The 17104-nt window shown below is 37.5% G+C and overlaps 1 protein-coding gene across 3 annotated transcripts in view; it reads right to left on the bottom strand.

The window, feature by feature from the left end:
- Window positions 1-6460: 6460 nt before the first annotated feature.
- The window catches only part of UVRAG (UV radiation resistance associated), a 383712-nt gene continuing 373068 nt past the window's right edge, over window positions 6461-17104 (bottom strand). The window contains exon 16 of one of the 3 annotated variants that reach the window (XM_074216910.1): window positions 6461-10403. In XM_074216910.1, the coding sequence (XP_074073011.1) occupies window positions 9704-10403 (700 nt within the window). In that variant the 3' untranslated portion in view covers window positions 6461-9703. The remainder of the gene's footprint in view (window positions 10404-17104) is intronic. The other 2 variants (XM_074216912.1, XM_074216911.1) reach the window with 2 other exon arrangements.

The raw sequence follows: 17104 nt of genomic DNA, 5'->3' as shown, positions 1-17104 counted from the left end.
CAAAAGTTCAGAGCAGGGGAGCAATGAGTGATAAAGAGGTCTATTCAAAGAGTGCTAATGAAAAGGACATTGGAAATAGCATTTAGGAGAGCCAGGCTGGAGTCCCCACTCTGACACCTACTTTGTGACCATTGTTCAAATCATTCTCTTTCCACCTCATCTCCATATTTGTAAAGCAGGGACAATAACACATGCCCTTCCTCCTTCCCAGAGCTAATCAAGGGGAAAATGCTTTGCAAATTTGAAGTCAGCAAGTCAACAAGCTCTAATTTGTACCAGATCCTGTGCTAAACACAGAGGATACAAGAAAAGGGAAGATAATTACTATCCTTCAGAAGCTCAATATGTAAAAACAAGATAGACAGCAAAACTTGAAGGCAAACTCAGAGGGAAGGTACTACCCATATTGTTATTATTATTGGTCCCGGAGGTCAGGGTTCTTCATCTTGGAGGAGGCAGACACCAGGGGCAAGGTCATGCAAAGGTAAGGGTAGAGAATAGCAGAGACAAAGGTGCAGAAGTGGAAGTGACTGGTTCAGGGTATCAAGGGATCTGATCTGTCCTGATTAGAGTGAAGAGTGTCCACTGAAGAATAGAGGAGGGTAAAGTTGAATAATACTCATCCTAATTCACTACCACTTACAAAGAAATTTCCTGAGCAGGCATTCTTTTCTCTCCCATTTACAGATGAAGAACAAGGCTCAAAAAGAAGTGATTTGCCTTTGGTCCATATCAAGATGATAATAACAGTCCCTTATGTCAATCATCTTGAGTTTGAAAAGTGCTTTTAAATTTATAAGTACTGTTGAAAATAGAAGAAATATTCAAGATCAGGAAAACAATCTACAAGATGACAACAACCTTGGAAATGGGAACAACCACCACAAAGTCACTTGTAAAATTGATAATTGATCAAGTTTGGCTCCAAAGAGAGAGAGGTCACTTTCTTCCCTTCTTTGCAGATAAGGGACCCCTGAGCATAGAATATAGATTGGCTTGAGGGGTTTGTAAGCTTTGCAAAATGGTTTCTGCCTCTGCCTCTGCCTCTCCTGGTCCTGAGGGATGGCTCTCCGAGAGGGACAAAGAGATATTTATATTGGGCAATGCAGGTGATGCTAAAACAAAAGATGTCAAGACATTTTTTTTTAGGTTTTTGCAAGGCAAATGGGGTTAAGTGGCTTGCCCAAGGCCACACAGCTAGGTAATTATTAAGTGTCTGAGACCGGATTTGAACTCAGGTACTCCTGACACCAGGGCCGGTGCTTTATCTACTGTGCCACCTAGCCACCCAAGACATTTTTTTTAAAAGTGCTTTCACATGCAGAATCTCATTTGACCTCCCTGACTGATGATTCATGTGAGGCAGATAGCATATATTTTATTAACCCCATCTCAAATAGGGGGAAACTGATGCCTGGTGAGAGAGATATCAAAATGGTGATTCAGTGGTAGAGCCCTGACTACAATCCAGGCGTCTTGATGCTCCATTCAGAGCTTTTCCAGAAATGTGGCTGCTTCAGGGGCCAGAAGGGTAGACATTTTCAGACTTCTGTTGCTTAAGAAAACAAGAGGAAAAGGGGGCAATAGAGGTACAGTGTTTTGCAGACTTAGTTCACCTGTCTGTGGCTAGAATAACTCATACTCTCACTCAGAGAGAGAGGATTAGAAGTCTGGTAACAAAATTGCTTGTGGAGTGTGAACATTGATGGTCAGCTGTGGTTCTGCCAGCAGCCCAGGTGAGATGGTAGAGGAAGCTGGCGCTGATGTCAGTCTAAAGACTAAGGTCTATTTTGAAGACTGAGGCCAAGCAGTAAATCCTTCCCATGATGTCAGGGAAATGGAAGGGGCTTCAAGACACAGAGTGTCAGAGTTAGGAGGGACCTTCCCAGTGTTGGAGCTGGGAGAGACCTTAGAACCTAGGGTGCCAGAGCTGGGAGAGACCTTAGAACCCAGGATGCCAGAGCTGGGAGGGACCTTAGAACCCAGGGTGTCGGAGCTGAGAGGGACCTTAGAAAATAGATGTTAGAATTGGAAGAGATCTTAAAACAGACTATTATCAGCTGAAGAGATATTACCTGTCTCATTTTCTAGAGGAGAAATCTTAGAAGAGATTTATGTAAAGTATGGATTTTGATCAAGGATACTCCAAGGACTTGTGAAACAACTTCAATGCTTTCTAATGTAACTTATTTATTTTACCTCTTTCCCAATTAATAAGGATGTATTTTCTCTCTCTCCCACTGGGGGAAAAAAGAAAAAGAAAACCCTTGTAACAAATAGACATAATTAAGAAAAAAAAAACCCTTTGGGTTGGCCATACCCCCAAACAAATGTCTGACTCTGCATCTTGAATCCATCACTTCTGTCAGGAGGGAAATAGCATGCTTTAGATTCAGTCTTCTAGAATAGTGGTTGGTGGGGCAGCTAGGTGGCACAATGGATAGAGCACTGGCCCTACCTGAGTTCAAATCCGACCTCAGACACTTAATAATTACCTAGCTGTGTGTTCTTGGGCAAGTCACTTAACCCCATTTGCCTTGCAAAAACCTAAAAAAAATAGAATAGTGGTTGGTTATTGTATTGATCAGAGTTCTTAGGTCCTTCAAAGTTGTTTGCTTTCAAATGTTATTGTTACTATATAAATTGTTCTCCTGGTTCTGTTCACTTCAGTTTTCAGCAGTTCACATAACTCTCTGGTTTCTATGAATCTGTCCTTTTCTCCCTTTTTAATAGTATTTTATTGCATACATATACCACAATTTATTCTGCCATTTTCCAATTGATAAGCACACCTTTAATTTCCAGTTCTATGGCACTACAAAAAGAATATTATAAAAAATTTTTGTACGTATAGTCCTTTCCATTTTTCTTTGACACTTTTGGGGTCTAGGCCTAGAAGTGATACCATTGGGTTAAACAGCATGTATAATTGGTTTGCTTTTGTTCCACAATTTTTCTATAACTACTAGAACAATTCATAGTATCACAAATAGTATTGCGTCTGTTTTCCTCTGGCTCTTTGGCAGTGGTTATCTTTGCTAATCTGATGGTTGAGAGGTTCAACTTCAAAGTTGCTTTAGTTTCTCTAATTATTAAAGATTTGGGGCTATTTTTTATAGGTTATTGATAGTTTGGATTTCTTCCTTTAAAGACTCCTTATTTCTATAATTTAACCATTTATCAATTGGGAAATAGCTCTGAGTATTATTAATTTGAATACATTTCTTTCATATTTTTGAAATGTATCCTTTCTGCAAAGATTTTTCTCTCCAGTTAATGATTTCATTTCATTGCATTTTCTTATGCAAAAGTTTTAATTTTATATAATCAAATTTTCCCATTTTATTTTATACAATCCTATCTCATTTGATTTTGAACTTATCTTCTATCTATAGCTTCACTTTTTAATATCTAAGTCAAGCCCCCATTTGGACCTTACCTTGGTAAATGGTATGAGGTGTCTAGACCTCTTTCTGTCCTACTTTTAAAAGCTAATTTTGGGGTGGCTAGGCGGCTCAGTGGATAGAGCACCGGCCCTGGAGTCAGGAGTACCTGAGTTCAAATCAGGCCTCAGACACTTAATAACTACCTAGCTGTGTGGCCTTGGGCAAGCCACTTAACCCCCTTTGCCTTGCAAAAAAACTTAAAAAAAAAAAGCTAATTTCTCTTGTAAGTCTTGATCTTTGTTCTCCAGATGAATTTCATTACTTTTTCCTAGCTCTATAAAATAATACTTTGGTATTATAACTTCAATGCTTGTTGTGAGTGAAGTTCGTAGAGTTTTAGTCCTGATTCCATAACTAATTTGGTTTGACCTAAGCTAAAAGTGGCTACAAGTTCAAAAGCGAGAATGGGCACGAAAGTTTCTTATAAACTATTTAACATAAGTAAAAAACCAATACTACTCAGTAATTATTTGGATGTATGGGCATAAGAGTGAGGTAGAAGTCAAAGGTAACCTTAAAGTTTTGAGTTGAGTGACTGAGGGAATGGTGGTGTCACTAGATATGAAATGTGTTGTTTTGAACATATAATTTAAGGTGTTGGGGGACTTTCAGGTGGTTATCCGGTGGGGTAATTGAAAACATCATCATTGAAAACACAGGCCTGGAGCTCATTTTAACCAAAGTGTGAGTAGCACTTCGTCTTTGCCTTTCTCTCTCCCCTTCACTCCCCTTCTCGTGATCAGAGAAAATGGATTTAGTGATAGGAGATAGTATAACCAGCCAGTCTGGATCAGAGACAGAGGATCCATTCAGTCAGGAGCAATAGGAAGAAAGGCAGTTTCAGGGATTGGAGAGAAATGGTAGCTATGGACTCTACACAGGCACCAATTTCTTGGGGAATATGAAGAAACATCCATGAAAGGAGAAAAAAGAACATCCTGGGCAGGAGCTGTGGGAAACCTCTGCCCATATTCTCTATGTTTGTGCCTCACTACCTTTATAATTGTGCTCACTTCGGGGCGGGGGGGATGGAAGAAGGGAGAATAGCTACAAATAACTTTATGACTATTGTTCTTGCTGCACCATCTTAGTAAATATTTTGCTAAAAAGTAAATTACATATGGCCACTTATTAGTGGGAAGCATACCAAAAGTGTATCATGAATGATAGTATCAGAAACCTAGACCTTCAGTCAGCCCCCTACCTCAAGTGGGAGTAAAAGTCTAGAGAGAACACCCAGTGGGAGTGCTACATTGACATATATTCTAGTGAGATGTATCTGGGAGACATCTGTTCTCTTTGTAAATATTGAGGGGGTCAATAGAAAAAGAAGCATAACAGGGAAAATATGTAAATTACTTCACTTGGTTTCAAACAAATCAACGATAGGAGTGTAAGATGGGGGATGTGGCTGGGGAGTTAATATAATCTTATTCTACATAAAGCAAAATCTATCACAGCATGCATTTAAAATAAGGGAGCTGATAATGTTTTCTACCCTGGTAGGGTTTCCTCATCTTCAGAATTGTGTCCTGTTTGGGGGTTTATTTTTGGAGTCACTGACAATACAGAGCATATTCAGAGGAGGCAGACTGAAATGGAGAGAAGCCTTAAAGCATCATTCGAAGATTGAAAGAATGGGGTATATTTAACCTGAAAAAGCACAAAGGGGATAAGATCACTATCTCCAAATACAAAAAGGATTTTCAAGAGGAATGGGGAGTAGATGTGTTCAATGAGGGAGTGCAGCATAAAATATGGTGGACATGAATTTAGAAGACTGGAGTGTGAGTGACCCTGGGCTAGTTATTTAACCTTTCTGAGCCTATCTAATTTACAAGGTTGTGAGTGAACTGAGTTGTAGATTTTAAAGTGCTACATATAAAAATGACTTTTTGCTTATATCCTTCCAGGTACAAAAAAAAAATACCAAAATTCCTTAGAAAGGCAACAATAGGACCAAAGATGGGATGGGGGAGGACTGAGAAGCAGATTTTTGTTTAATGTAAGGGAATAACTTCTCGATAGTCAGATGTTAAAAATAGAATTGCTTTTTCCAATAGCTAAGTTGTCAAAGGATTACTTCTCAAAAAGCACTGTATTAATAAGTACATGAAAGTTCCAAATCACTCAAATCAGAGAGATACAAACAAAATAACCTTTAAGTTTCACTGCACACCCTGCAAATTGACAAAGATGACAAAAATGGCAATGATTAATGGAGAATCGTGGAACGACAGGCAAACTAATGTAGTATTGGTCTATGTGTTCATATTGATTATTTGTGAACCACCTGTGAAAGGGCCTTCAAGTGCATGTAATCTGATCAGCCAGTCAGACACACTATGTCTTGACTCCAGTGTGGTGATGTCATTTTGATCCTCTTTGAACATGACAACAGTAAAATTACTGGTAGAATTGTGAATTGGTAGAATCAATTTGGGAAGGAAATCTGAAATTATGCAAATGGTGACTAAAATGTCCATATTCTTTGACCTAGAGATTCCAATCTTGGGCTTATATTCCAAGGAAGCCATTAATAAGAAAAAGTTCCTATATATACCAAAATATAGTAACATTTTGTAACTGTTAAAAATTGGAAATAAAGTGGATGCCTCTTGACTGAGGAATGGTCTAACAAATTGCACATAAATATAATTACTAGGCTGTAAGAAAAGATGAATGTGAAATGTGAATTGTGAAATGAGAAATTATCCACATATACAATAACAATGTGAATGGAATGAAAATATATTAAATATAAACATATTAAAAAACCCAAAAGACAAATGTAACAAAATAAATATCAATTAGTTCTAGAGGGAGGAGGTGGGAGGTTGCACACTGCACATGTTTATGGACTCTCAATGTGCTGATTAGTTGTGCTGTCTTTTTCTTCTACATTATTATTGCTGTTGTTACTTGCCTTTACAAATTTTATTTGTTATATGCTTCTAATCAGGAAAATTAATGAGATAAAAAACAAAGATATTGATAAAAACATTTAAACAGTTAAAAACAAAACCCAGAGTAGCTATCTTATGCTTATTACCTATCCTTATCACAGAGAAGCTTGAAAGGGTTGTGTTGGGTGGGAGATTACATTGATGACTTCTAAAATTCTTTTTCAGCTCTTCAAGTCTATGATTCTCAGATCACAGAAATAAAGATGACTGATTCTCTCAATGGTATTAAAAATTTTAGATGCAAAGAAACAAGAAAATTAAAACAAGCTGTAAGCTAATCATAGCCCCACTGTTTAAGTAAGAACACATTCTCCCATAGCTGAACTTTGATAAGACACTTAAAACAATGAATACAGGACTCAAAGGGGAAGAGGGAAGTAAATAACACACTTCACTCTCAAAATAAATACTAATCAAATTTATTTTATAAATACAGATGCTGAATTTTCTCTCAATTACCAGAAGTTTCCTACATGCCATTTATTATTGGTGGTGATTTTGAAAATTATTTAAATAACTGGCTAGGTCAGGATAAATAGACATTGTTAGAATTGCTATAAAAATATAGCTGGATACAGTCTTCCAAAACTAATATTCTTAAAAAAACCCAAAAAAACCCCATGCCTCCAGAATTTCAAGGGTTGGGGGAGGTGTGGGGTACCACCAAGTACTGATTTGAAAACATTCACAAACTGTTCTAATCTTCATGGAAATTTAGTGAGGTTCTTGACAGTTTCAAAATGGACAGTGATGTGATAGTTTCCACCCAAATTCCCACATTACCTCCTCAATCCCTCCTCCCCCTCTGTCTAAGAAGTCTAATTTTTTGGTAATTTTTATAAGACAAATTTGAAAAGAAAAACTGTAAAAGCTGGGAACTCATCAGTGTTTGGGCCCTGGCCATTTAAAGCACTGGAAAAACTAAGTTTACAGCAATGAAAAATGAACTCAAATCTGTTCACTGAGACATTGAAATACTCTGGTTATAGGGAAAATGTAACTGACACTGCAGAGAAACCCCAGCTATGTTCTGTAAAGAGTGCATTATTGGAAAAGGCATGAACCAAGCAAATACGACCGTGGGGGCCAGTTCCATCGTGACCTGGTGTTCCTGACTAGGGCTCCATATGGCGTTCTGGTGGAAGGGTCTGCACTTCAAAATCAGCAGGTTAAATAGCAAACAGCTACAACGAGGATAACCACAGAGGGAAAGACAGTGACTTGGGCTTCATTTGGCTGAATGGAACCTGAGATTAATGCCCATGAATGCATGTTTTCTGTGTCCTGTTTTCATTGGGACCAATGGTTTGGTAGCGCCAGGGGCGTGATGGGAGGCTCCACAGAATCACACAGGATGCAGCTACTCTTTGGGTTTGGCACCGACCTCAAAGACTCCCTGCCATGTTAGAGAAGTTGATGCAACATGTGCGTTTTGTTCCCTTGTCTGAGATGATAGTCCTGGTTTTTGGTTGCTATCTCCTTGGGTAGAGGACTGTTGTGATCCCTTCTTTAAAGCTTCCTGGCCAGTCTAGCCTCCTTCCTATCTCTTAAGAATAAACAAAGATAATAGTGTGTTCTGAAAAAACTCTCAGAATGGGCTTCTGTCCTAGGCCCAGAGGGGACAGAGCAGTTGATTTGGAATACATAAGATTTCTTCAAAATGAAGTTAAAGCTTTTTCATAGGAATCTTTAAATGTCTGTGCATTTGTTCTGCTAATACTTCAAGACAGCTGTGTTTATGTATGTGTAAAAGACATAAGATACATAGAAAATAATGATTGGTAGTGAGATACTCTAGTCTATTGTATCTATAAATCCAAAGGGAGCTCAGGGGAGCCCAGACAAAATATAAAGAGAAATTCAAGACCTGTTAATGCTTAAGATGTTATGTGGGAAAAATGCAGCTACCAAGCAGCATATACTGTATGTGCTATTCTATATGGCATAAGAACTGTGAGAGAGTTAAGGAATAACATTGTATCATACATATTCACAGTTTCCTTTGGCCTGGTATTAGGAGGATGTGCCACATGGTAGATAATACAGGTCTGAAGAGGAAATTCATACCTGGGAAGAAAAATCAGATTCTGGGGGAGGAAAAACTCTATTATTATTTGTTTGGGTAACATAATTAGCAAGATGACTATGTTCTCTTTAAAAGAGTTTGCAGCCCTGGCACTACATTCCTGAGTATACAGCATAGGCAGCAACAGGGATGGAATCTGAGCTTTGAAAATGATGAGTGGTTAAAATAAATGTGTCTTTATATTCACATCCATGGTATTTTTCCTCATCTCTTGACACGATCCAGCAATTCCCAATGTTCAGATTCATAGGGCTGGGCAAGCCACATCTATTTAATTGTATACAGAACTTGGCAGGGGGTTTGTTTTTCCTTCTGACTATAAATTCAATAAGTTAACATGGAGTTCAAATCTAAAGGGTTGGCCTGGAGTGTGAATTTCTTAAAAGCATGCCTAGCTTTTGGTCTCCCAGCATTCAACTACCTAAGTATTAGAGCTATGATCCAAGAATGGGATTGCATCATGAAATCTGTAGAGTAGTTGGAATCCTCTGTTAAGCAATATTTTAGAAAACTCAACTGTTATTAAAAAAAATCAAATTGTTGAGGGCCATATCTAACGAGGTTGATATTAAATAAAGCCTGTGGCCATTTGTTAAGATAGCAGAGAGGAATCTGATATACTCAGACTACAACTAGACACCTGGAAAGGTGACTGGGGTGACAAGCCCAGGGAGCTATGTTGTTGGGGTGATGCACATGTGCTTAATCTTGAACCAGACAAAGGGCTTCCCTTTCAGGGAAGCAGGGCAAATCTGGTCATATGTAGTCAGTTTCTGAACCATAGTGACAGTGTTACTTGTGATAAATAGTGACAAACAATAAAAGATATATTCATTCACTTTATGATTCATATATTATCATCTTCAATCCAAGGATAAAACAATATTATATGTAACAGAAGCTGATAAAATGGCTTAAACTAGATAGAAGCTCTTTCAAGCTAAAGAATGACTACTGATCTAGAACCAATTGTAAGGTCTGAAAAGTAAATATATGGAAACAGAGTTTAAGTCTACCTGGCCCATTCATATACCTGACCCCATATCCTGGCTCACTCCCCCAAGTTCACTATCCAACATCAGAAGAATAGACTCAATCTGTTTTATTTTGCTCCATAATTAATACAAAGGATAAGTGCAACTTCATCTTCATTTGTGATCAATCACTCTGTCCTGGTCCAATCAATGACTTCTCCCTCCCCGTGCTCACTTGTCTGAGCTCTTGCGTGGCCGGCGGAAGCTGGACACGTTTTCATTCAGTGCATAGATCCGTCGGGAGAACTCCTCAAACTCCCCCAGTACTTGCTCGTCACACTCCACGGCCACGGCCCTGTCCACTGGGATGCAGTTAAAGGCTTCCAGCTGGTCCCCTGAGCTCAAGCCCATCGCCTCCGTGCCAATGATCTCTTCAGCCTGCTCCACCGCACAGCAGAGCTCTGTGCCTCTGGGGGCAGTCAGGAGCTCCTCTGGCTGCTCACTGCAGGCCATGCTGCTGTGCTCCCTGGGAAGGGTTCCATTGATTGCACCAGGATGCCCAAGGAGCAACTCCTGTGACTCCTGGCTACTGTTCACATTCACATGGCTTCTGTTTAAATTATCATCAAAATCAGCTTCTTTTTTCTTATTGTCTTTGGAGAAGTCCAAGGAAGTATCTAAGGAAGAGGACAAAGATGCCATTTTTTTCTCAGAATCTCCAACAGTCTTAACAGTGGCCACAGGTTGGGTTAACGCTGAGTTGTAACTGGGAGGAGTTTTATACTGGAGTCGCTCATTTTCTGAACTAGCCCGTTTACGGTGACCTTTGTCTGGTGAAGGGACCCCAGCAGAGAAACCAACATCTGCACCCCCAAATATGGAACTTTGTCTCTTTGGAACTGGAATGGCACTAGAGGTGTGATGTCTGTCACTGGAAGGCAAAGAAAAAGAAAACGTTACCTCTTATTTAACAGTAATGATAATTATTATTCACATTTCTGGATCTCAGGTTTACAAAGCAATTTCTTTACTTTAGCTTTGTGAGAAAGGTAGGTGGGTAGAATAGATATTATTACCTTTGTTTTCCTATGATAATTAAGGATAAGTTACAAATGAGAGACTTTAGAGATAATTTCCCACTGAGAGCCTAGTATGATCGCCCAGGTGTCTCCCTATATGATGAGAACTCTGAATTCTTCTTCCATGCTTAATAGCACTAGCAGTGTGAGTATATTTGTAACTGGGGGTAATTGTCAGGGCTCAGGACCAGACAGGCAGACCTATAAATTACAGGTTTTAATATGCAGAGAAAAATCAAGCCAAACCTGCTGCCCTTAATTTGGGAGTTCTCCAGGTGATAGGTTGTCAAAACTTTACTCTGTGTGCCAAGATTTTTTTTTCTTTGCCAGTTGTGGGACTGTTTGCTTTCTGCCTCCTGCTGACAGTGTTCTTCCCCCTCTAAATGATTTTCCAGTGAAGCTAGTTAATCAAAGCAAAATATAATATTAACACCACCCACAGACAATGTATTTGGTCCTAACAAGCCAAGCCTTTCATTTGCTATCTGAGCTCACAATAGGAACGCTTGAATGATCACAGCTGTGATCGATTACTTCAGAATGAAATAGAAGCCACACCATGGATTGCTGGGAACTCTTGGAGGGGAGGGTCATGGTTCATGAATCTGGACTGGCTTCTAGTGCACATACGCGCTCAGTATATCATTCAGGCAGTGAGTTTGGGGGGGTGAGGAGGGGCAGGGAAGAGAAGAGCAGGAAAGGCCAAGGATGTATTTGCAGGATTATAGGGTTTAGAGTTGAAGAGTATCCTATTTTGTAGAATAGAAAACTTAGATCTAGGGAGGAAAAGAGCACTGCCAAAGGCCAGACAGTAAATAAAATTGAGATTTGAAGCTGGAACACATCCTTCTAATGGACATATTTAGTGTTTTTATCTATGTATTAGTATATATTTAGCACTTACAAAGTGCTTATTATGTTTCAGGTATTATGCAAGCACTTTTTGACTAAAAATATTATTAAGTATCTGCTATATACAAGACAGCATAGGATAGTGGGATAGACAAACTATGCTTGCAGTTGGGAAGATCAAGGTTTGTAGCACAAGTCTGACCCTATCATTCCATTATTCAGTAAAATCCTGTGCTTCCCTATGATCAGCTATAAAATCTGTTTTTTTTAAAACACCTTTCATAACTGCCTTGCCTAACCTTCCCTGTCCAACCATTTTACTACTTATTCTCCATGATCCAGGGTACCATTCCTGGAACATGACCCTCCTAACTCCATGTATTTATTTTCTCCCCCCCCCCCACCCCATTCTGTCTCTCAATCCTTGTCTCCCTACGTCACCTAGGTAGGTTCTCCTGGGCCCCTCCCAGGCCCACTGTCACAGGAACTTGGCCCTGCAGCTTGATATCTGCCAGCCTCAGGTCCCCAGAAGCAGAGGTTACAGGTGTGTACCACCAGGTTTGGCAAACTCTGAATATTTTCTCCAGCTGTCCCCCATGTCTGACATTCTCTCTCCTTATCTCTTCTTATTGACTTCCCTGATTTCTTTCAAGTTCCAGATAAAATCTCACCTTCTCCACAGAAGCCTGTGCAGATCTCCCAAATGCAAATGCATTTTCCACTAAAATTATGTTTAATTTATCATGTGTGTGTATATATACATACATATATATTTATTCCTACACACACACACACACACATTTTGTTTGTATGTTATCTCCCACATTAGACTCTGAGCTCCTTGAAGGTAGGGACTGTTTTGCCTTTTGTTTTATTCCCCATGGCTTAGTATAATACCTGGCACACAGTAGGTTCTGAATAAGTGCTTGCTGATTTGTCACATCCTGGCTAGGTGAGGCCAACAAGTCTTTTCACTTCTCAATGCCCACATGCTTGTGTCTCAGTCTAACAGGCTATAGAATCAAGGAGCTAATCTGAACTGTGAAATTCTTTGTCCAGGGCTTCATGCAACTGAAATGACAAGTCTGGTCTAACAAATGAAAGACACTGTGTGTATAGTCAAATTCTATCAGAACAATCTTCCTAGATGCCAGGTCATGTCAGTGTCCTACTCAAGGGATTCCTTCTGCTTACTGGATAAAAAGGCAAATGAATGATGCTAGAGTGAAGACTTCCTGTAATCTAGGAAAGGCTCTCCAATCCTATTTCATATGGTGCCTCTTCTTGTACAATACACTCTGTGTATGTTGTATAAAATCCTGCGCATCTTGCAGGATTACTCCTATGAGACTCAAATGTATTCAATACTAGCTTTATTGTATATTTAATGTTAAATAAATGTTTAATGAATTATTCTGAGGTAGAAATATCATGCCTATCAAGATGGTAGAGAGAAACTAGGAAATTGCCTAAGATTTCCTCAATTTCCCTTGGAATCAAATTTAAATCAAGTCACTAAAAGAATTCTGCAGAACAGAACTCACAAAAAGACAGAATTAAACAATTTTCCAGTCCAAGATAACTTAGTGGGCCTTCAGGAAAAGTCTGTCTCATTTGAGTAAGAGAAGAGCAGCCCAGCTCAGGTGCTGTACAGGGAAGTAAGTGGGAAGCTTTTAGTCACAGCACAGATCAATAACCAAAGAACTACACTCTTGGCTCAGATGGCCAGTGGCACAGCAGGCTAAGTATGGGACCTCCAGTCCCAGGCGAACTGCCAGTCTTGGAACTCAGGACACAACAGGAGTGACTAGGCCAGGTCATCCTAGTGAAGCAGGCAAACTGTGAACCCAGAGACCTCAGCATAGAAAGTCAGTGACGAGATAGATCCCTGGGCTCCAGTGCAAGAAGGCTGGAATTGTGCACCCTGTACTCCAGGAATAGAACTCAACTTGAAAAATAGGAGCAAAAGAAAAAAAAAAAGAGTCCTCATCATAGAAAGCTACTATGGCAAGAGGAAAGCTCAAAACACAAAATCAAAAGAGGACAACAATGTCAAAATGTCTATAGGTGAAGCCTCAAAGGGGAATATGAATTGATATCAAGCATAAAAAAACAATGAAAGAGCTCGAAAAGGATTTTAAAAATCAAGGAAGAGAAGTAGAAGAAAAATTGAGAAAATAAATGAGAGATTATACAAGAAAATTATGAAAAAGTCAATAGCTTAGAAAGGGAAGCACAGAAAATGAAGAAATAACTCCTTTAAAAGTAAATTGACCAAATGGAAAAAAAGATGTATAAATATTAACTGAAGAAAATAATTCCTTAAAAATTAAGTTTGGGCAAGTGGAAGCTAATGATTCTATGAGACATCAAGATTCAGTCAAACAAAATTTTTAAAAAAATAAAAAAAATATAAGAAAATATAAAATACCTCATTGGAAAAACAACTTAGCTGGAAAATAGATTCAAGAAAGATAATGTAATAATTATTAAAAAAGACTACCTGAATAAAAAGAGCCTGGTTAGCATCTTTTAAGAAATTATCAAGAAAAGTAAACTGATATTCTGGAACCAGAGGGTAAAATAGTCATTCAAAGAATTCATTATCACCTGAAAGAGCTCTCAAAATGAAAACTCCAAAGAATATTGTGGCCGAATTTCAGAACTACCAGTTCAAAGAGAAAATTCTGAAAGCAGCCTGAAAGAAGCAGTTCAAATATCAATGAGCTGTAGTCTTTACAGATTAAATAGGATTTAGTAACTTCTACATTAAGGGATTGAAGGATCTGGAATATGATACTCAGGAAAGCAGAGAAGCCTGGATTATAGGAATCAACTAAGTAAAAGAGCATAATTTTTCAGGGGAAAAGATGGACATTCAATGAAATAGGGGACTTCCAACATTTCCTGATGAAAAGATCAGTACCGAACACAAAATCTGATTTTCAAAGACAAGACACAAGAGAAGCATAAAAAGGCTAACAGAAAAGAAAACATACATGCATACACAAACATACTGTACTCAATAATGATAAATTGTTTATGTCCCTATATGGGAAGATAATACTTATAACTCTTAAGAACTGTACCTCTATTAGGGCCATTAGAAGGAGTATGCTTAGAGGATATGGGTATAAGGTCACCTTGATATAAGAAAAAAATAATTTAGGGATTTAAAAAAAGGATTATATTGGGAGGAAAGGGGAAGGCAGACTGAGGTATATTATATTGTATGAAGATGAGTGAAAGACCTATTACAATAGAAGTAAAGAAGGGAGGGGGTGAGCACTATTTGAATCTTATGATAATATGGCTCAAGGAGGTAATAACATACACACCTGGGTAAAGAAATATATCTTCCCTACCCTGTAGGAAAGGAAAAGAAAAGAAGAGGGGTTGACTGAAAGGAGGGCAGACTGAAGGAGACTGCTCAAAAGCAATGCAGGGAGAAGGGACAGGATGAAAGGAGAGAAGAAAAGTATAAATGGGAAAAAAGAGGATGGAGGAAAATATACAAATAGTAATCATAATATGAAATTGACTGGGACGACCCCCCCCCCCCAAAAGGAAGTGAAGGGCAGAGTGGATTAAAAACATAATCCTGAATTTGTGGTTTCAAGGAAACACACCTGAAGCAGAAAACCTCACACAGAATTAAGGGAAAAGGTTAGAGCAGAATAGATTGTTTCACTTAAAGTGAAAATAAAAAATAAATAAAAAGCAGAGGTAACAATCCTGATCTCAGACAAAGCAAAATTAATTAAAAAGAGACAAGGAAGGAAATGACATCTTGCCCAAAGGAATCACAGACAATGAAGACAATAAAAATTACATGTAATAAAGGATCATAGAAAATAAATTAAAAATTAATTGGAAACTAAATAATTTAATCATAAAGAATGAGTCAAACAACAAATCCTAAAGAATGAGTGAGTCAAACAACAAATAATAGAAACAATAATTTCATAAAAGAGAATTACAATAATGAGATAACATATTAAAATTTATAGGATGCAGTCAAAGCAGTACTTAGGGGAAATTTTATATCTCTAAAAACTTGCATGAATAAAACAGAGAAAGAACAGATTAATGAATTGGCTTTGCAATTATAAAAGCTGGAAAACAAAAATCTCCAATCAAACACCAAATTAAAGATTCTAAAAAAATAAAGGAGAGTTTAATAAAATTGAAAGTAAGAAAACTATGATAACTAATAAATAAAACTAATACCTGTTTTATGAGAAAAAATCCAATAGAAAAGATAAACCCTTGGTTAATTTGATTTAAAAAAAAGGAAACCAAATTAGCTGTCAAAACTGAAAAGGATAAATTGAATACAAAAGAAATTAAAGTAATAATTTGGAGCTATTTTGTCCAAACGAATACCAATAAATTTGACAAATGAAATGGACGAATATTTACAAAAAATATAAACTGTCCAGATTAACAGAAGATGAAATAAAATAAGCCTATTATAGAAAAAGAAAATCTTCAGGGTCAGATGGATTTACCAGTGAATTCTACCAAGCATTTAAAGAACAATTAATTTCAATACTAAATAAACAATTTGAAATATAGGCAAAGGAGTCCTACCAAATTCCTTTTATGACACAAATATGATGCTGATACCTAAACCAGGAAGAGATAAACAGATATATGAGAAAATGGAGTGGTTTCAATATTAGGAAAACTATTAGCATAACTGTCTATGTCAATCACAAATTCACCAGAAATTCTGATTATCTCGATAGGGGAAAAGATTTTGACAAAATATAGCACCCATTCCTATTATAAACATTAGAAAGTGTAGAGAATAAGTGGAGCTTTCCTTAAATTTATAAGTAGTATTTATCTAAAACTATCAAGCAAGCATTATCTGTGATTGGAATAAGTTGGAAGCCTTCCCAATAATCAGGGGTCAAACAAGGATGTCCATAGTCATCATTATATTCAATAATGTACTAGAAATTTTAGCTTTAGCAATAAGAGAAGAAAAAAGAAATTGAATTAAATAGGCAATGAGGAAACTTGCAGATGATATGATGGTGTAGAGAATTCTAATGAATCGACTAAAAAATCTTGTTGAAATAATTAACAACTTTAGCAAAGTTAAAGAATATTTAAAAACCTCATTTTTATGAATCATCAGCATTTCTATATTTTACCAACAAAGCTCAGCAGCAAGAGATAGAAATTCCATTTAAAATAACCTGAAGATAGTATAAAGTATTTGGGAATCTTCCCTTTAAGACAAACACAGAACCATGTGAACACAATTATAAAACATTTTTTCCCACAAATAAAGTCAGATCTGAATAACTGGAAAAATATCAATTGCTCATGGGTTAGTGGAACTAATATAATATCTGCTAAGTCTACCTAAATTAATTTATTTATTCAATGCCATACCAATCAAACTATCAAAAATTATTTTATGGAGCTAGAAAAAAATATCCATACCAGAGCTAAACTATATTATAAAGCAGCACTCTTTGGTACTGGCTAAGAAACAGAGTGATGGATCAGTGGAATAGATTAGGTACGTAAGACAAAATAAATGATTATAAAAATCTATTGCTTGATAATCCTAAAGACTCCAGCATCTGGGCTAAGAACCCACTATTTGACAAAAATGGTTGAGAAAACTAAAAAATCGTATGGCAGTAACTAGGCATAGACCAACATCTTATACAGTACCAAG

The sequence above is a fragment of the Macrotis lagotis genome, chromosome 1, assembly GCF_037893015.1.
Source record: "Macrotis lagotis isolate mMagLag1 chromosome 1, bilby.v1.9.chrom.fasta, whole genome shotgun sequence".
In the NCBI taxonomy this organism is placed as follows: Eukaryota; Metazoa; Chordata; class Mammalia; order Peramelemorphia; family Peramelidae; genus Macrotis; species Macrotis lagotis.
This window is presented reverse-complemented; position numbering and strand designations above follow the sequence as displayed.